The 20,689-nt window shown below is 46.8% G+C and overlaps 1 protein-coding gene across 1 annotated transcript in view; it reads right to left on the bottom strand.

Annotated features, from left to right (window-relative positions):
• The window catches only part of LOC147861409 (MLO-like protein 7), a 41,942-nt gene that overhangs the window by 427 nt on the left and 20,826 nt on the right, over window positions 1–20,689 (bottom strand). Inside the window, exon 11 of the mRNA XM_087322374.1 lies at window positions 51–86. Coding sequence (XP_087178500.1) covers window positions 51–86 — 36 coding nt within the window. The remainder of the gene's footprint in view (window positions 1–50; window positions 87–20,689) is intronic.

Here is a 20,689-nt window from a genome sequence, read left to right as displayed (position 1 = left end):
GATATAAATATATGAAAGTATAGGTTGAGTATTCAAATTCCATATCTTACAAAGCCCCATATGTTGATGGTGATTGTGATTGCATTCTGCATCCATTAATACAATTGGGAAATATTGAAAAAGAAAAGAAAAGTTGTAAGCACTACAAATTCAACAGAAAGTATAACATACTCTAGTGGAAATTTGGGAAATTTAAGAAACTTCTTCTAAATAAGAATTTATGTGTAACTTTTTCATATTGGAACAATATCAGTTAATAATGCATAAAATTAAAGAATACTTAAGTAAAGGCATCCATCCTAATTTATGGTTTTATACCATGAAGATAAAGATGGTTAACATTGTTAATTTTACTTTGATTTGGAGTACACAAATCACAATTTCTTGATTGTGTATGTACATGTTGAGAAATTATTTGATTACATCTAATGGAGTTTTGTGGAAACTACATTGAACAATATGGGTTTAGCCTTAGAATGTTAAATGTTCTTTACTAGTTGTACACCAATAGCTCCACTGCATATATATTTAATTGAGAAGTCATCAAATTATGGATATTTTGTAATTTTTTAAGGCAAGATTTTTCTATGCAATTTCCATCCTTTCGTTGTTATTACATGTGTATAATCTTATGAAATTCAAACAATTACATTGATTGCAATTTCCCAATGCGAGGATTTGTATAGCTCGAGCCTACCCTTGAGTTCATATGATTGGCATTCACAAGTCATCAAATTATGGATATTCTGTAATTTTTTAAGGCAAGCTTCTATGCAATTTCCATCCTTTCATTGTTATTACATGTGTTATACTCTTATGAAATTTAAACAATTACATTGATTGCAATTTCCCAATGCGAGGATTTGTATAGCTCGAGCTTACCCTTGTGTTCATATGATTGGCATTGACAAGTCATCAAACTATGGATATTTTGTAATTTTTTAAGGCAAGGTTATTCTATGCAATTTCCATCCTTTCGTTGTTATTACATGTGTTATAGTCTTATGAAATTCAAACCATTTCATTGATTGCAATTTCCCAATGCGAGGATTTGTATAGCTCGAGCTTACCCTTGAGTTCATATGATTGGCATTCACAAGTCTAGCTTAGGGCATATGACCAGCCCAAGTAGATGTCCATTTGGTTTGAATGTAACATGCAAGAAAATAGTAGGACGGGTTTTACGAAAAGGTGAATTACTATCTAGAACATAACCAACAATGTAATCAATATCGGATGGTTATCGACAATATTGCTGATATGTTATTGAGTGGATCAATGTTTGGATTCAAGCATATTTGACGAGGTTTAAGACTTCGATTCAAGCAAAATTATGCACACATCAACTTTTTGTTGAATTAAAAAATTACTTGATTGAAAGGAGCATGTGGGCTAGGTCTCTTGTGGAGTGTACATCTAAAATCTCCTATATTTGGGGGTTTGAGAAGTCTCTTATTTGGGACTATGTCTTTAGCAAGTTTAATTGTCATATGAGGGTCTCCCTTTAGCACCAAATTTGGAAAAAAAAGGAAGTTAGTTCCATCAATCTTTGTTGGAATGGAAAAGAAACATATGCATGTCGATGGTATCTCCTTGAGATTCATTAGTCTCCTTTCAAGTTCTATTTTTAAATATAACCCTTTAACCCATGTGGAGCCATACAATGCATTCTTCATAGCTAAACGAGGTGGAAAGCTTAATCTATGATGTGGTTAGTGATGCTTGGGCATGTGCAAAGCTTTCAAGATGAAACAATGTGACATAACCTCAATATGCATGTGGTTAATAGCAATTACCAGCCCTTACCCTTGCTAATTAAAACAATTATTTGTTTGGGGAAAAAAATTAAAACAATGATTCACTTCTTTCAAACTCATCCATGAGGAATTTTTTTATCCTTTTAGGGCAATCCATGACTAATTTCCAAACATGCAATTTCGAAAATCATTTAGTTGTTTGACTAGGTCTTTTCTAATCATTCATACGGTAGATATTGTTGTTATACATTCATTACACATTATACATTATACATTCTACTTTCTACATTACACATTACACATTGTACATTGTACATCGTACATTATACATTGTACATCGTACATTATACATTCTACTTTCTACATTCTACATTACACATGGACGTATGTGCACAAAGTTTTATGTAATGCAAAGTGTATGAATGAATGCACAAAGGACCATTTTTTTAAAGGTTGTATTTATTATGTTGAGAGAGAGAGAGAGAGAGAGAGAGAGTTGGATGTGATCTATGAGAAACAAGAGGCCTCACCCTCAAAACTTTTGGTTAAAATTCTCTCCGTTTTTATGACTTTGATGCTGTCGAGTTGTTGAGAATCAAGATCAACCTAGCCTAGTGTGTAAACACCCTTGAGAGTGTATGAACACTCAAAGGTCAAAAGTCACACCACTACTCGTTACACATTAACTATGTGTCATTGACACATAACTAATGAGTTTCCACATTCCCCATGACTCATGAGCTTTGGTAGTTAATGAAGAGAGAGAGTGATTATATAAAACACTCTTCGCCTACTTTGTAATAGGGCGGTTAATCTCCTTTGTAATATACATGTTCTTGAGTATTGTCTATTGTCTATTGCCTATTCTATCTATCTCATGTTTTTCTCTCCTCTCTCTCTCACACACACACACACACACACACACACACACACACACAATACACATCTCTAACCTATTCCGCACCTCCGTAACCGACTCACACTCTTCCTTCATTACGGAGATGGCTTCTATCTTTGCCGAAGACGGTTTCCGACCGTAGGGCCCGCACAGGTGAGCGACCACTAGGATCTCCGATTGGCCGAACACCGACTTCTCTCCAGAGAAGGTGAGCCGCGCGTCCTCCAGCCTTTGCAGCACCTTCTCGCAGTCATTAATGTGGTCCGCGACGAACCTCCGGTATCTGTCCGGCCCAACCGCCTCGTCCTTATCCTCCACCAGACATCCTTTGATCGTGATGTCGTTAAGGAATGGCATGGTGATGTCCGGGATGCAGTCCCTCAACACCTTGTTCATCGCGTTCACCATGTGCGCTACCAAGTTTGTCCCTCATTGCGGCAGGGTACACATCCGCACTAAGTCGAGAGGTGTCCGCATCGTCGTGATATCCCTGCTCTCCACGGCTAGTTGGAACTGATAGTACCCCGAGTATAGATCACCGACCGAATAGATTGGCCTTCCGGCGAAGGCTTCCGCGAACTCGTGTATCGTTGGTCCAATATCTGCATTACGAATGGTCACCATGTTGACCGATTGCAGGTCTTGAATGAAGCGCAACGTGCCGTTCTTCTTCGGCACGATAAACCACTGATTCAAATATGGGGCGCTCGACTGTTCGAGGATGCCCATCTCCACTTTCTGCTTCAGTAGTTCCATCAACTTCGGGATGTGAGCTTTGGGTACCGGAATTGGCTTGAGATTCCATGACACATGCGGCACCGTGAATATCACCATCGGTTCCACGATCGTCGGGTCTACGCACCCAATCTCCTCCGGCGAGAATGCGAAGGCTTTCCCGTGCCTTTCGAGCATCCTCCGAAACCGGTCCTCCTCCGTCGGTAGTAGAAACCCACCCCCACCGACGTTGAGCTCCCGTAGCGTTACATCGGTGAATTGGTGCCCTATGCCGACCGGTTGCCGTAAACTTAGGTATGAGGCGACCTTCTTTATCCGCTCTCCGCTGCCCTCCGGCAAGGGTGCTGCGACTGGCCTCACCTTCTGGTCCAAATTCTTGTACTTGGTATCCATGCGGGCCATCCGACCGGACCCAACCTTCTCCCTGAAGTCAGCGATGAATTCATACATCTCTATTGAACCAACTGGAACTGCCCGGTCTTCACTAAGGCCTCCTTCGACAACCTCGCGTAATTCCCCCAAGGTGTCATCGAAGGAGACCGCCTCCACGGCACTATCAATCTCTTCGCCAAGGCCGAGGACTGCGTACGGGCTGAGTCTTTCTTCCACCCGCTTCTTTTCCCGGCCACTGATGCCGGCTATAGTACAACCTCTGTTATCGGAGAACCAAAATTTCCTACCTATGGTACATGTGTGGGGTTCTTCCGGGGTGTTCGGACTATTGCGGCCCCACGCCTTGATAGCCCTCTCTAAAAATCCCCTCGGCTCTCGCCGCCGAGGGTCTCACGGTTACGCTCATGGTTCGGCCTCACCGTCCAAAATTGAACGGAGCGTTGTCCGTCCTAGCTCTTCACGCGCGCGTACGCCGATCCGTTGTCAAGCACCTTCATTTCCATCCGTGCCGCCGTAATGTATAGCTCGCCGAGTATCACCGGGTGCGAGGAGGTCTCCTGCACAAAGAAGTGTTGATCTATCTCAACGTCGCCGATCTTTACGCGTACATTCGGGCATGCACCATGCAACTCCTCCATAATGCGTGTCGCCGCGCGTATCTTCCACTCGTGCTTGGTATTGATCGGCCACTTCCCCTTTTTGTAGAAGTCCATGGACATCAGGTTGATCTCCGAGTCGTGGTCTATCAATGCCACCACAGGCTCCTGCACGTGCCCAACCTGGACAAGGGTCTACGTAGTAGCTTTGGCCCAATGCGGCCTCGCATAGTAGCTGTCCGCCAACTCATCCTCTAGGTTCGTGTCTTCTAGGTGCATCGTCTGCACCTCTACGGGCTTCTCCGGCTCTAGCTCCGTCGAAGTCCACAATGGAGTCGTGGAACTCCTTGTTGGCGATTCCGAGCACTTCCCTCAGCGATAGCTCCACCTTGTTGTCGAGAATCCGCTCCTCGAGGACCTTTTGCAGGTTCGTCAACCTCTGAATCTCTGTGCTCAGCCGGTAACTGGCCCATTTCGTTTTGTCTGGCACCCCGGTGTTGCTGGCATCGTTCTGCTTTGGTCCAAACCGGGTCTTGTACTGTTGTGAGGGACCGGCCCCTCCAACCCTTCCCGCACGCTTGTCTTCTACCAGGACCTTGTAGTTCTGGCATGCGGCTTCCACGAAGCCAATCTTTTCTTGAACTGGATCATCCCATCCGGTGACCTCCCGGATCCGCTGTTCCGCGCGGTTCGTCTCCTCCTTCTTTAGCCGTACCCCGGAGAGGCCTTCCAGCACTAGCGGCTAGAATCCGGAGTCTTTCGCCTTCCAGACCTCGTTGCCCCTGACCCAGATACTTGCCGACGCAGAGTAGTGGACGGCCTCTACATGTCGCACCACCGCTTCTTCCATCAAGCGCTTCATCGCGCCATGCCCGATGTTCAACTCTAGGGCTTTCCGTGTGTTGCCGGCATGCACCCGCCCATTCCAAAGGTACACCACGTTGGTCCGGAGTGCCTTTGCGAAATCCACGCATTCTTTCCGAATGTGACCGATAGCGTCACACCACATGCATCACTGCCCCGTTAGCGGCCTCCGGTCACGAGGTTGATCGCCGTTGTCCCTCTGTGCTTGTGCGATCTGGAGGTTGCGCACCATTTGCCTCAGCTCTTCCAGAGCCACTCCTCCGGAAGAGCCTTCAACCACTCTACTCGAGGCTGGGCTCGTCTCGAGCCAATTCTGAGTCTCTTCCTTCCCAGTCGGCACCGATACCGGCTCCTCGAGCTTCCTCGTCGGGACCGGCCCCGACGCGAATGAGCCCTCATCGCTCCACTTGTGCCGCTTGTCAAAGTGGGCGCAGACTCCTTTGACCACGACCCAATCGGCCGTGAGGCCTTCATCTGTCTCCAATAGGAGACCCACCTTCTCCGGATCCAGCGCGTGCACCGAGTTAACGAACAACAAGACCCTACTCGTGTCAAGCACGATCCGATCCAGCGCCGACAGCCGAGCGAACCGTTGTTCGAATTCCTGGAGGAGCACCGACGTGTTCCTCCCCTTTCCAAGGCTCTCAACCCAAGCCATGAAGTCCCGCTTCGACAGCCGAAGCGAATCGTTGTACCCTTACTTCTCGAGGAGCCGCCCCTCGAGCTCCACCCAAGCCTGGCGTCTGGCCAACACCTCGAGCACCTCCGCGTGGATGCTCGGGGTAATCTGGACAATCGTCTGTCCTTGGGGGTGTCCCTCATGATCATTTCGGCCCGATAGGCCTCCAAATTGCTCGTGGCATTCTTCTCGCCGAATCGGCCTATGGTGCCATAAATCGATTCTATGGCCCTATCGAGGGCACCCGTTCCCTCGCGAGCACTCACTAGCCGGTCAACGACTACTGCCATAGCTTCAGCAAGCTCGGATCCCCTCATCTTCAACTCCTTGGCCACCTTTGTTCACGTCGGGTTCACTAAATATGTCGTGTTGTTACGCTCTCGTGTGTGAAACGAGGCGGGACCGCGGGGGCCCTGAACCAAGGAGCGGGAGAAAGAAGAGGAAGAGTGATTCGCTAAAACACACAGAGAGAGAATGGAACGGAAGATTCAATTACAATGCCAACAACGATTACAACCGACAAGCCGGAAACAGACCCAAAACGGAGGTCCCACGCACACACACGAACGACACAGAGAACGCACGAAGGAGCCTTTACTAGAAGCACACGGGCTTACACGCAGCAGAGGCAACTGGCACAGAAATGTAGTGGAGAGCAGCGGTTGAAGAGGAGAGCTCGGTTCCCAGTCCAGCAACACTTCCTCCTCGCCCAAAATGCCCCCCCCCTCTCTTCTTCTTCTTCTCACCTCCCTTTTCTAGGTTGCCGAGGAGGCCGTTACATCAAAACATATCAACTTTATTCTCTATCCTTTCAGACAGAGATACGCATCGATTCCCTAGACAATTAATACCCTCCCTAGTACATATGTACATCGGCCGATCTATTCCTAGCTATGTACAATTCATAAACACACACACACACGAAAAGGATTGGGTCACGCCTCCTCCCTTCGATTCCTCCTAGGGGCGGTTTTCTCCACGACACCGCTCAACAAAGCCGTGGATACTGAAGACACTACGCAATAGCACATGGATTCCGTAACATCGCAACGAAGTCACAATAACGTGTTGTCGCGTTACTACGCGCGTGCGTGGAGAAACGAGGCGGGACCACCGGGGTCTTGAACCAAAGAGCAGGTGATAGAAGGGGAAGAGAAAGAGAGAGACGCCCGGTTACGTATGAGCAAAGAAACACAGGGACACGGCCCGTCAACGCAGAAGACACGAATGGACATAGAGACAGAGAGACACGAATGTTTGTATATTAACGAATGACAAATAAACAACAGAGCACGCGAGCGGTTACAACCGAACAGGTCGGCGAACAAATGCCGATGCTTGCTCGTCTGCGCACGAAAGGGGATAGGATGGAGGTGCTGCCGGAAGCACACGAGCGTTCCTCGAAGCGGCGCGAGCCTCCCGAAAACCTGCAGAGAAGAGCGATGGAGAACGAACAGAGGAGAAGTGTTCGGTTTCGGTCCGACAGCACTTCGTCCTCCTCAATGCGCGATCCCTTTCTCCCCGCGTCTCCCTCTCTTTTATAGCTTCAAGAAGGGAGCCGTTTCCCTCATTAACTTCCTACCTATTGAATCTAACTACCTAGGATATACCTTTGTACCTTACTCTCTATTATATACATTAAAGGGCGCGCACGCGTGAAGAGCCGGTTTACGTGCTCTATGCACCGATTGCGCTAAGGGACGGTTTTCTTCACGACATCCGCCCCCACCTAACCGCGCATCCACCGGTATGCGCCAAAATTGGGTTCTGGTTGGAGAAAACCGGTCCGGGTTCCGGTTCCTCGTCCATCGGTTCGTCCTCCGTTTTGGACTGTTCGTCGTCGTTATCCAGGCCTCTTAGATCCGGTTCGCCGTCGTGGTGCTTCTTGAACGCTTTGATCCGCTTCCCTGCCACCGGTATCACCATCCTCGTACCGTCGAGTTCCGCCAGGTGATACGTCCCGTTGTCGTTGGCGCTCGTTACCACGTAAGGCCCGAACCACCGCTTTGCAAACTTCCGTGTTGCCCGTTGCTGGTTGTCGAGGCTGCTGTCGTAGACTAGCACCTAGTCGCTTTCCTCGATTTTCTTTGGTCAGAGCCGGTGCGTTCGGTCAAACCGGGCTTTGTTCCTCATCCTCGCCGTCCGAAGTCTCTCCGTCGCTTGTTCCACGTCCTCTGGCCTCCGCTTGAGCTGTCGTATACGCGCCGCTAGCAGTTCTTCCCGACTCATCTCGTCTCTCCAGTTCACTGTCGCCCAAGAGGAGATCGTCCGTTCCATCGGCATGATCGGCTTCTGTCCGAACATGAGCTCTGACGGCATGAACCCGGTTACCGAACTGTGCGTTGTCCGGTCCGCCCACAAGGCATAAGGTAACAGTCGTGGCCAGTTCCCAACCTGGCCTCCGCATGCTTGGACTAGCGCTTTGACGATCGGTCCGTGTCTGCACTCCACCTTCCCATTCGCCTCCGGATTGTACGCTGTGGTGAGCGAGAGCTTGACCCCTAACCGGTCGAACAACTCCTCGGCCTCTTCGGCGTCCAACTCCCCGCGGTCAGCCACGGTCTTCCCGACGCACCCGTACCGGCATATCACGTCCTCGATCAGGAACCGACACACGGCCGCGGTCGTTTTGTTCTGCAGGGCTCGGCCTTCCACCTGGTTCGTCAGGTCCTCCCGGGCCAACACCAGATATCGCATTTGCCCCACACCCATCAGCATCGTCACCAAATCTACCATCCATTTGAAGTGGATGGCCGGAGGGTATGTAGGGTGAAGCTCGTCCCGATGCCAGACTATGGAGTGTATCTGACAGCTCTCACAAGTTGTCACGAACCGATGCACGTCCCGGTACAGTCCCGGCCACCAGTACTTCCCCTTTAGTTTCTTGAACGTGGCCCATGAGCCACGGTGTCCAGCCAAGGGGCTGTCGTGGTAGGCCTTCAACAACTCCTCCTGTTCCTCCTCCATCGCCACTACTCGGAGTGGGATGCTGTTTCTCTTCTTCGGGTGCTTCCACAAGTATCCGTCCCGGAGAAAGAATCGGTACGCTTTCTTCCGGATCCGGTTGGCCTCGTCCTTTGTCCATGACGCGTCCGGCGTCATCGTCCTTAAGAATCCCCCAATTTGCAGCCACTCCCCGTCGTACTTGCTCTTGTTGAAATTGTTAAGCGCCGGAGTGCTCCCCCCCTCGGTTGTTACGTAAGTTGCCTCGAAGAAGTACACGCCGACTTCCTTGTCCTCCGAAACCATGCCGCCCTCGTCGTCGAATCGCGCCCTCGAAAGCATGTCGGCCATGGCATTGTCTTTCCCGGAAATGTGTCGTATTTCCGGATCCAAGGACTTGATGTACGCTATCCACCTGAGCATTGCCAGGTCCGGGGTTGCGCATCCGGAAACCATGCCGAGAATCGGCAGGCAGTCCGTCTCGATAATCACCTCGGTCCCGATCAGATAGTCTTTATCGGCCTTCACCGCCGAAACGATACCCTAGAGTTCGCGTTTAACCTGGGCGTATCCTCGTTGTCGCTCGCTGAGGACCTTCGCGCTGAACTGGATTGGGAACCGAATGCCGTCCTCATCTTCTTGGTTGACGACCCATCCGATCCCGGTCGGACTTGTATCTACCGTCATGTAGATGGGAGTGCCTTTCTCGTAGACAGCCTTCCGGAGTGCCGGAGCTACAGCAAGAGCCTCCTTCATCTTTCGGACCGACTCCGTATGCTCGTCTCGCCATTCGAATTTTCGCCCCTTTTTCAGCAACCCGTATAGCAGCTCGGCAACGTGGGCGTAATGCGGGATCCATATGTGGTAGAACGCTCATGCTCCCAAGAACCTCCGTGCCTCCATGACCGAGTTACAGTCGGGCTTCATTGCGGAGATGGCTTCCACCTTAGCCGGAGACGGTTTCCGGCCATACGGTCCGCATAGATGTCTGACGACCATGATCTTTGATTTCCCGAAGGCCGATTTCTCCCCGGAGAAGGTGAGCCTCGCGTCCTCTAACCTCTGCAGCACCCTCTCGCAGTCGTCAATGTGTGTCGCCACAAATTTCCGGCATCCGTCCGGTCTGATCGTTACGTCCTTTTCCTCCACTGGACATCCCTTGATCGGGATGTCATCCAAGAATGGCATGGTGATGTCCAGGATACAATCCCTCAGCACCTTGTTCATCGCATTCACCATGTGGGCCACCGAGTTCGTCCCTCCTTATGGCAGCGTACACATTCGTACTAGGCCGAGGGGAGTCCGCATCGTCGTAATGTCTCTACTCTCCACGGCTAGTTGGAACTGATCGTACCCCGAGTACAGATCACCGACCGAGTAGATCGACCTTCCGGTGAAGGCCTCTGCGAATTCGTCTATCGTTGGTCCGATTCTTGCGTTCCGAATGGTCACTCTGTTGACCGGTTGCAGGTCTTGAATGAAGCGCAATGTCCCGTTCTTCTTCGGTACTATAAACCACCGGCTTGAGTACGGGGCACTCGACGGTTCGAGGATGCCCATATCGACTTTCTGCCTCAACAGCTCCATCAGCTCCGGGATGTGAGCTCTCGGTACCGGAATTGGTTTGAGATTCCACGCCACATGCGGTACCATGAATATCACCATCGGCTTCACGACTATCGGGTCTACGCACCCTCTTCCGGTGAGAATGCGAAGGCTTTCCCGTGCCTTCCGAGCATTCTCCGAAACCGATCTTCTTCCGCCGGCAGTAGGAACCCGCCCCCACCGATTTTGAGCTCCCGTAGCGTTCTGTCGGTGAAGGTGTGTCCTATGCAAGCCGGATCTCGTAAACTGGGGTCCGACGCGACCGCCTTGATTCTCAACTTGCTGCCCTCCGGTAAGGGTGCCACGACTGGCCTTATCTTCCGGTCCACAGTCTTGTACTTCGTGTTAACCCGGGCCGTCCGATCCGACTCGAACCCCCGACTGAAGTCCGCGATGACTTCGTACATCTCTTCTGAACAAACCGGTATCGTCCGGTCCTCTTTAGGGCCCTCTCCGACCACCTCTCGCAGTATTCCCAAGGTATCGTCGAAGGAGACCGCCTCCACGGCTCCGTTGATTTCCTCGCTGGGCCCGAGAACTCCGCACGCCCGAAGTCGCTCTTCCGCCCTTGTCTTTTCTCGGCCAACGACGCCGACTATCATACACCCTCCGTTGTCGGAGAAACAAAACTTCCTACTTACGGTACAAGGTTTCTTCGGTTTCGCTTCTATCGTACATTTGTGGGGTTTCCCGGAGTGTCCAGACTATCGCGACCCCACGCCTTGACAGCCCTCTCTAAAAATCCTCTCGGTTCTCGCCACCGAGGACTCGCAGTTTCGCTCGCAGTTTCGCTTGTGGACCGAATGACGCTCGTCCTGACTCTTGACCCTCGCGTAAGCCGACCCGTTGTCCAGCACCTTGGTCTCCATCCGCGCTGCCGTAATGTACGGTTCTCCCAGTATGACCAGGTGCGAGGACATCTCCTGCACAAAGAAGTGTTGGTCTATCTCGACGTGGCCGATCTTGACTCGCACGTTTGGGCAGGCCCCGTGTAGTTCCTCGGTGGCGCGCGTCGCCGCCCTTATCTTCCACCCGTGCTTGGTGTTGATCAACCATTTCCCCTTTTTGTAGAAGTCCATGGACATCAGGTTTATTTCTGAACCGTGGTCCACTAGCGCCACCACCGGTTCCTGAACGTCTCTGATCTTCACCGGGGTTTCCGTGGTCGCTCGGGCCCAAGTGTGGCCTCGAATAGTGGCTCTCCGCTCACTCGTCTTCCAGCGCCATGTCCTCTATGTGCGTCGTTCGCACCTCCACCGGCCTTCCCGGTTCTGCCTCCGTCGACAGCCTCTTCCTCTTCACCAAGTCTACGATGGAGTCGTGGAACTCCTTCTTGGCGATTCCAAGCACCTCCCGCAACGACAGTTCCACCTTGCTATCGAGGATTCGTTCTTCCAGGACCTTTCGTAGGCCTGTGGTCCTTTCGATCTCCATGCCCAACCAGTATCCGCCCTTCTTGTGGTTATCTCGGGCATTGGTCTCACCGGCCTCGTTCCGTTTCGGCCCGAATCGGGTTTCGTATCTCTGTGAGGGTCCGGCCCCTCCGGTCTTACCTACCCGTTTGTCTTCAACCAGAGCCTCGTAGCTGCTTCGACGAAACCTGTCTTTTCTTCGACCGGGTAACTCCTGGACCCACTTCTCCGCGCGGTCCGCCTCGTCTTTCCTTAGTCGGGCACCGGCGAGGCCTTCTAGAATCGTCGGCCAGAGCCCGGCTTTGCTCTCCTTCCGGGCCTCGCTGCCTCCGACCTGAATACCGGATGACGCCGAGTAGTGGACGATCTCCGCGTGCCGGGCCGCTGCCTCTTCCATCAGCCTTTTCATTCCTCCTCGCCCGTCGTTTCGGTTCAGGGCCCTCCGGGTATCGCTGGCGTGCACCCGACCTTCCCACAGGTACACTACCCAGGTTCTCAAAGCCTCCGCAAAGTCCCCGCAGTCTTTCCGGATGTGGCCGACCTCGTCGCACCACATGCACATATTTCCTACCGGAGGCCGTCGGTCACGAGCCTGTTCGCCGCCTTCCCTCCGAGCTTGGGCGATCTGGAGATCCTTTACCGCCCGTGTCAACTCCTCCAAAGCTGTTCCCCTGGACGAGCCTCTTGTGGTCCGCCCGTGTCAACTCCTATCTCAACCAAATTGAGCGGACCACAAGAGCCTCCAAGCAACCAAAGCATATCTTGACCAAGTCCAAAGATGGACAAAGGGAAGGCCAAAATGCCGGAATATGAAGACGATCACTTCGACGACAACGAATCGACTCACTCACTTGATAGTGAGTTCGATGGCTTTGATGTGCCTCTTATGAGGTCGCCTGGAGTAAAGAGAGCACTCACATCGGCAAACAAAAAACTTCGTCGCTCCACCCGTGAGAAGAATCCTGTTAGCAGATTCGGCTACAACGACTATATGGCATAACACTATGCATTTATGATGAAGGTGGCAGCAGTTCGAGAACTAGAGAGCTTTGCCAAAGTCGCTAAAGATCCGCGATGGGTTGAAGCGATGAACGAGGAGATGCAAGCTCTTAGCAAGAATGAGACATGGGATCTCGTCCCTCACTCACCGCACAAGAAGGCAATTAGCTACAAATGGTTATACAAACTGAAGTATAATGCCGACGGTTCCGTCAACCACTACAAAGCTCGACTCGTATCAAAGGGCTACGCACAAAAACATGGAGTAGACTATGAAGAGACCATTGCCCCGGTGGTAAAGATGAAAACCGTGCAGACCGTGATAACACATGTTGCAGTGAAAGGGTGCCACCTCCACTAGATGGATGTCAAGAACACCTTTCTTCAAGGCGAATTAGAAGAGGAAGTGTACATAGTACAACCACCTTGCTTCGAATCCAATTTTTCATCCGAAAGTCGTCTGCCAACTCAAGAAGCCTCTCTTCAGTCTTAAGCAAGCACCACATGCTTGGCACTCGACGATAACACAATATCTTCATCGAATCGGCTTTTGAATGACAAAATCCGACAATTCTCTCTATATAAGAAGCGATTCCGAAAGTCCCATTGTCATCATCCTATACGTGGATGATCTGGTCATTGGTGGTGACCATCTAGTTGACATCAACAAAATCAAGTCCCTCCTCTCCAGCAAATTAGAGATGACGGACATGAAAGAGCTCCATTACTTCCTTGGCATCGAGGTAATTCAGACTCCGACTGGTATTATGATCTCCCAACGACACTACATCCTCAACTTGTTATACAAGTTCGGGATGACCGAGTGCAAATCTGTAGCAACCCCTCTCGACCGAAATCTCAAACTGGATGCCAATTCTGGCACCATAGAGAGTGAGCCGACACACTATCGACAACTTGTTGGTAGTCTCATCTACCTCATGATCACTCGACCCGACCTAAGCTTTCCGGTCAACCTCCTTAGCCAATTCATGCAAACTCCACGACATATCCATTTCGATTGTCCCAATCAATCAATCAATCAATAGGCTTGACCAATATATAATTCTTGAACCTGCAAATCATCTCCTTCACTTGAGTACAAAGTTCCAAGCAATCAGATTAATATACATACATATATGTACATAAATCCGGTCTTTCAATCTTCATTCCTGTCCAGATTTTTGTGACTGTGATTGAGGCGTGAGAATCATGAACTGTTGAATGGATGAATCATATACATACATCATTTGTATACCATTACCACACACAAATCTATCACATGATCATATATGTGATTCGTGATTTCCACGCTTGAAATCTGTGATAAGAATGTACATATACATTATATACAAGTATAGGAAACAAGAAATAGAAAGAGAGGGAGAAAGGGAGAGAGAGAAAGAGAAGAAATGAATGTTTTGTGTCTCTCTCTACAACCAACCAACCACAGAAAGAGAGAATGTGGTGGTTATAGGTGCACCCTATTTTTGGGTGCACCTTTTCATATTGTGTGGCTTTTCGTTTTTATACTTTATTTTTCTATTTACTTATTCAAAAGTAATTAGTTTATTACAACCGCCTCCCATAAACTAATTAGTTGTGAATCGTTGTAATCCTAAATTTTCACAACAAGCTTCAAATTTGTCCGAATGGAGAGGATTTGTTAGAAAATCAGCCCACATATGATTTGTCGATGTAAACTCTAAGGTAAGCTTGTTTTCTTCGGCCAACTCTTGTATAAAGTGATATTTTAAATCCACATGTTTTGTTTTCTCTGAGTGCTTTGGATTCTTCGTTAAGTAGATACATGATATATTGTCACAAAAGATTTTCAATTGAAGTGGTTCACACAGTTGGAGTTCCTTTAACACTGTTTGCAACCATAGTCCTTCTTTAGCTGCCAACACCACTACTACGAATTTGGCGTGAGCAGATGAGAGTGTCATAGATTCTTGTTTTTTCGATTGCCACGTCACTGCTGCTCCTGCCATTATAAAAGAAAAACCAGTAGTAGATCTTCAAGAATCAACGCCCCCCCCCCCCCCCCCCCCCCAATCCGAATCAGACCAACCAACAAGTGATTTGATTGGTCTTTTGGATTGGGATCGTTTTTATGTTAATCCATAGTTAGATGTGTGTGTTAGATATCACATAAGGCCAGGGTTATGCATAAAGCTTGAAAGATAATTAATTGCAAAATAAAGGTCAAGACGAGTTCCTGTGACTAAATATCAAAGTCTTCCTATTAATTGTTTAAAAGGAAATTGTTGCATAAAATTAATATCTCTTTTTGTGGTTGGACCATCAGATATGCTCAAGTTACATGTTAGTGGTAAGGGAGTAGTGCAAGGTTTAATGTTCAGCATTTCGAAGGATTTCAAAATTTCATTAATGAATTTATTGTGATGAATTATCAAAGTGCCCATACTACGATTACGCATAACTTGCATACCTAGGAAATAAGATAGGGGACCTAAATCTGTTATTGAAAATGCTTTGGAAAGCTCTAGGTTTTCTTGAGTAATTTCAGATCGTGTTCCGACTATAGGAATGCCATATACATATAGTGCTACCACTAACAACCGATTAGATGTATGATTATGTCTAATGTATATATTTGGTTCTGATAACAATCTAGAATAGCCATGTGAGCATAAAATTGCTAAATTTTTGAAACCATAACCTAGGAGATTGTTTGAGTCCATAAAGTGATCGATGTAATCGACACAAATAGTTTGATTGAGAGTGTGACTCAAACTCGGGAGGTTGTGACATGTAGATTTCTTCTAGTAAATCACCATGTAGAAATGCCGTTTGGACATCCAAGTGATGTACTTCGAGGTCAAGAATGGTGGCCAGGGCCATTACGAGCCGAAAAGATGTCATTCGAAGAACGGTGAGAATATCTCAGATGGGTCAAGGCCTTCAACTTGGGAAAAACCACGAGCTACAAGTCGAGCTTTGTAACGTGCAACAATAGCATCAAGGTTTAGTTTTTTGTTCAACACCCACTTGCATGAAATAGGTGAGCGTCCTATTGGGAGTGGGACTAGAGTCCATGTTTTGTTGGCCTCAAGAGATTCAAGTTCTTTTGCCATGGTAGCTTGCCATTCAACACGATCTGGACTTTGCAATGCCTCATTGATAGTTAAGGGATCATCAGAAACGTCTGATGTGTTTGAGGGAAAACCAAGTGCCGAAAATGCAAACTCGGGTTCAAATTGATGGTCCGCAACAAGGGCATCTATTTTTTTTGTGTGATCATAAAGATCTTGAATAGTACGAACTTTCTTTGGAGTGGATGTAGCACTAAGTGAACTAGGTGATTTGGGAATGTCAAAACTATTTGTATGTTCTACATGTTGATTATTAGTGGAATATGAAATATTTCTACTTCCTATTTTAATTACTTTTGCATCGTTGGGACCAATGGTTTTCCCCTTGCCATTAAGGTGTGAGGATCGTCGTAATGGGATAAGGAGATTTTTAATAGGATGGGAACATGAATAATCAATGTGACTTAATTGTGTTCCATCTAAAGGTTTTTCCTTATGAGTGCTAAGGTGATTATTAAGGCTCTTTTTAGTTTGGGTAGGGTTAGTGTTTAAAATTGGGGTATGTACATCAGTTTGTTGTGATTGTTTGGTTATTAGAGGCCATAAGTTGGAGTTATTGGTTGAACCTGGGACTTGTGGGCGGACCTCTAGAGATGAGGGCATTAGTGGGGGAGGGTGGTTAATTGGCATATGGTCAAGTGTGACTTGTTAAATTTCCGAGAACATTTGTGGAGCCCGCCAAGAATTAGTAGGTGATGATATTACTTCTTTATTGGATTCACTGTTAGACATGGTAGTCGCGTCTTGTATCTTTTCATAGCCATGATGTGGGTGAGGATTAGATATCAGTTTATCTTCATCAAATATAACTCGTTGACGAAATATAAATCTTTTGGATTTTGGGTCGTATAATCGATAACCCTTATAGCCCTGAAGTTCGCCATACCCAAAAAATATTGTGCAAATTGCGTGATTATCTAATTTTGATCGAGTTTCTAAGGGTACAAATGCATATGATGGACATCCAAAGATTCTTAGATTTTCATAATTTGGATTTTTTCCTAACCACAAGGAAAATGGAGTTGTTCTAATTGATCGACTATATGTTCTATTGAATATATGACAAGCGGTTGAAACAACCTCTTCCCAATATGTTCGGGGAAGGTTTGCAACGGCGAGCATGCAATGAGTGGCATCCATATACAACCGGTTTCGTTGTTCAGCCCTTGAATTATGTTGGGGTGTATATCGGATAGTAAACCGTTGTTGAATCCCATGGTTTTGGCAGTAAGTTTGGAAGTTTTGGGACTTGAATTCTCCACCATTATCTTATTGGAGTACTTTAAGGGGTAAATCTTGTTGATTTGTTACAAGTTTATTGCAGGCTTTATATTTCTCAAGGACTTGATCGCTACATTTTGTCTTGAGAAACGTGACCATTGTGAAATGAGTAAAGTCATCGATAAATGTTAGGAAATATACATTTCTAGATAGGGATGAGGTAGACAAAGGACCACATATATTTGTATGTACTAGTTGGAGGGGTTTAGTGGTCGTTGTAGGATGGGATGGAAATGGCGAGTTAGAGAGTTTTCCAAATATACACCCTTTGCAAAGGGATAGTTTCGATTTAATAGGAAGAGTAAAACCAATTGCTATATGTTGTCGGGCCATGTGAACCATTGTTTGATGGTTTAAGTGACCTAATCGATAGTGCCATCGTAAGGTGTTAAGCGCTTGGATTGCACCACGACCGATCATGAAGAAGAGTGCATCAACAAGGACGTAGTATGGCTAAAGGACCTATGAAGATGAAATGGCAAGAGGAAAAAGGGCCAAGGGACATCCAAGTGTTAAATGGCCATACCCTAAATGTAAATGCTATATAAACTACATTGTGGTGGCTTTGTAAGGGTTCTTCCATTTGTAAAGATCTCCCTATTGATTAAGAGCTAGAGCTTCCTCTCCTCCCTCTTGTAACCTTTAAGCTTAAGAGAGATTAGTGAGGTGTTTAGTTAGAGAACATTAATCTCTCTTCCTTGTTGGTGCTAGAACTCTTAGCAAGAGGGTTAATAAACATATTCATTACTCTTATTGTCTATATTCATTACCCTATTGTCTATGAGAGCGAGTTTGACAGAGTGAGAGAGATATCGTGCTTAATCATCTATTAATCGTTGAGTGTGAGGCTCAAGGGTGTTCGACAACCATCTCCGCCTGATTCTCCATCAAAAGGGTATATGCCGATTCGAACTCCGCAAACGACATTGATTAGTTAACCAAGTCGATACATAGATCCTACACATCTATTTGGCGTCGTTGCCGGGGATACGACCGATGCTTGAACAAGCACCCACCTCATGTTGATCCACAAACATTTCGAAGACTATTCCATGAATGTTGTGAGAATTGACGAATCAACATTGTCGTTAGCTTATGTACCATTTGTTGTACTCTACATTAAATATAATCAAAGAACGCATCTGTCTTTCATACTTCAATTGCATCATACACTAAAATACCTTGTGTGGTCAAACTCAAATTTTTATCAAAGCATTAACTGTGGATCGCAACAAATACACAACAAAAGCATGTTCCCTTTGGGAATGTGTGTGTGTGTGTGTGTGTGTGTGTGTGTGTGTGTGTGTGTTAAAAACATGTGAGATTCTCTTAGGATTAGGCTTCTTGCAATTAAAAGCATGTTGGAAATGATTTAAGTTTGTACTCCTAAGTCTACTCATGTAATGGGACAAATATGTATAAAGCAAGCTTTGCATACAAACAACGCATCACATGATTATATATGGTCAAAGTCATGCTCCAAAGCTTTGGAAGTTACTAGCTTTACACGGTATAATATGAGCAGTTGTCGTTTTCTCAACTTTGGAAAAAAAATCTTGATTTGTCTTTTTTGTTCTATCTCGATCGTATTTCGGAACAACAAATATATTGTCTTAGGCTGGATTCTCTCACATTAGCTCCCGGTTTTTGATCATTTCCTTTCCATGACTAGTATGAGACGTGACCCTTATTGGTTGGTTCTCTTACAAGTAATGTTCTTAGGCCCAAAAAGACATTAAAAGTACATTGCAAGTTGCAATATAATGAGGAAAAAAACAAAATAAGTAAAAGAAAGAGTGTACATCATTTATTCCTATGGTAATTGTGTCAACATGGATTCTTGTGTCAACATATATAAGAGTTGAGTGAGAAAATCATCAAGAGTGAACCTTTTAGTGTAGGAGTAAATGTTTTTCCCTTACAAGTCCAAGGAGTAGGCATATTATCTGTTGTAATAGTCTGTCTAAATATAAGAGTAATGGCAGGTGGGGGAGGTGCGAATTCCTCGGTGGACAATGTGCGATTACTCTACGGCCCGACTTGGGGCATCGCTCTCGCGTGCTTTGTCTTCATCCTTTGCTCCCTCCTCGTCGAAAGAGCCATTTTTGCCAAAGGACGAATAAGCCATTGAAACAATGGGTTGGTTATTGCATTTCAATTTGGTCAGCAGAGAGGTGTTGCCATGTGAAGAGATGGTAAATTGGGGGAGGAAATTCCTGATGATGGTGGTGGTGGTGGAGGTGGTGGTGGTGACGAGGTAGATGTTGAAGAGGAAGATGAGTATGGTGAAGATGATGATCAGGACGATGGATATGGCGAACAGATGGGGATGTGGAGGGTTCGAGGGGGATATGATTTATGATGTATTTTGAGAAAGAAAAGTGGTATAAATTGGTCAAAATAGGTATATAGTGGCATTATGGTAAATAAGTTTAGGTTTAAGGGTATTTTGGTAAATAGGGCTTGTAGATTTGAGTGTATATTTACTTTATAGAGTGTATTTTTTTGGACATAGGGGTAGTTTGGTAAATTTGGAACTTCCAGGGGCATTCTGGTAAATAGACAAACTTCCAGGGGTATCCTGGTACTTTTCCCTAAATAATATTACAATTATAACCGTTTTATGTTTAAGTTAGGAAGGTTTATGGTAACTACCTTCATACCCCAATACAATGTTAGGTTCTCTCTCTTTATTGCCTTACTTCTACAAGGAGTCTTCAATTTATCCTTAACAATAGCATCACATATCAGATGTCTAGTGGATACTTAACACACTACCCCTATCTTATCAATACCTTTAGATACTTCTATAAATGTAAATGGGATGTCATCCATTTGTTTTGTATACAAGATATGTTGGTTATCATATAACACTAGATTATAACATGGTCATGTCAAGAGTTTCAGTTTTGACATTATTCCCTCTCCTACACCGCCTTCCCAAATCGGCTGCTGGTTTGTGGGGATATCGGTGATGAAAATCCTTAACCACCTCCAGGGCATTTTGAATATTTTCCGGTGGTTCCCACCTGGTGTCAGACATGGGGTAACCCTTCCACAAGACGAGGTATTGCAAGTGTCAACAGTGCCAACACGAGTCAAGGATTTGGTCGACCATGTATTCCTCCTCTGTCGTCAATTGCACAGCTGGTGGTGGTGGGTCCTGGCATCCTGGGCGTTGCAAAGCATAATGGGTTTCGAGGAGGGAGATATGAAAAACATCAGGAATACAAAAGTGGGATGGAAGGGCGAGCCGGAAGGTGACGAAATTGATGCACTCGACAATACAGAACAGGCCCAACTTCTTGTAATCAAGTTTCGCGCATGGACGAGTCGTGGAGATGTGCCGTTGTAACATCCAGACCATGTCTCCGGCGAAAAAGTGTGAAGTGGTAGATCGATTGCGATCAA

Source organism: Azolla caroliniana, unplaced genomic scaffold, assembly GCF_043228905.1.
Source record: "Azolla caroliniana isolate FFs.n. ecotype wild unplaced genomic scaffold, voAzoCaro1.0.p SCAF_7, whole genome shotgun sequence".
Lineage (NCBI taxonomy): Eukaryota > Viridiplantae > Streptophyta > Polypodiopsida > Salviniales > Salviniaceae > Azolla > Azolla caroliniana.
The sequence above is the reverse complement of the archived record's forward strand: the minus strand, read 5'-3'. Positions and strand labels throughout refer to the sequence as shown.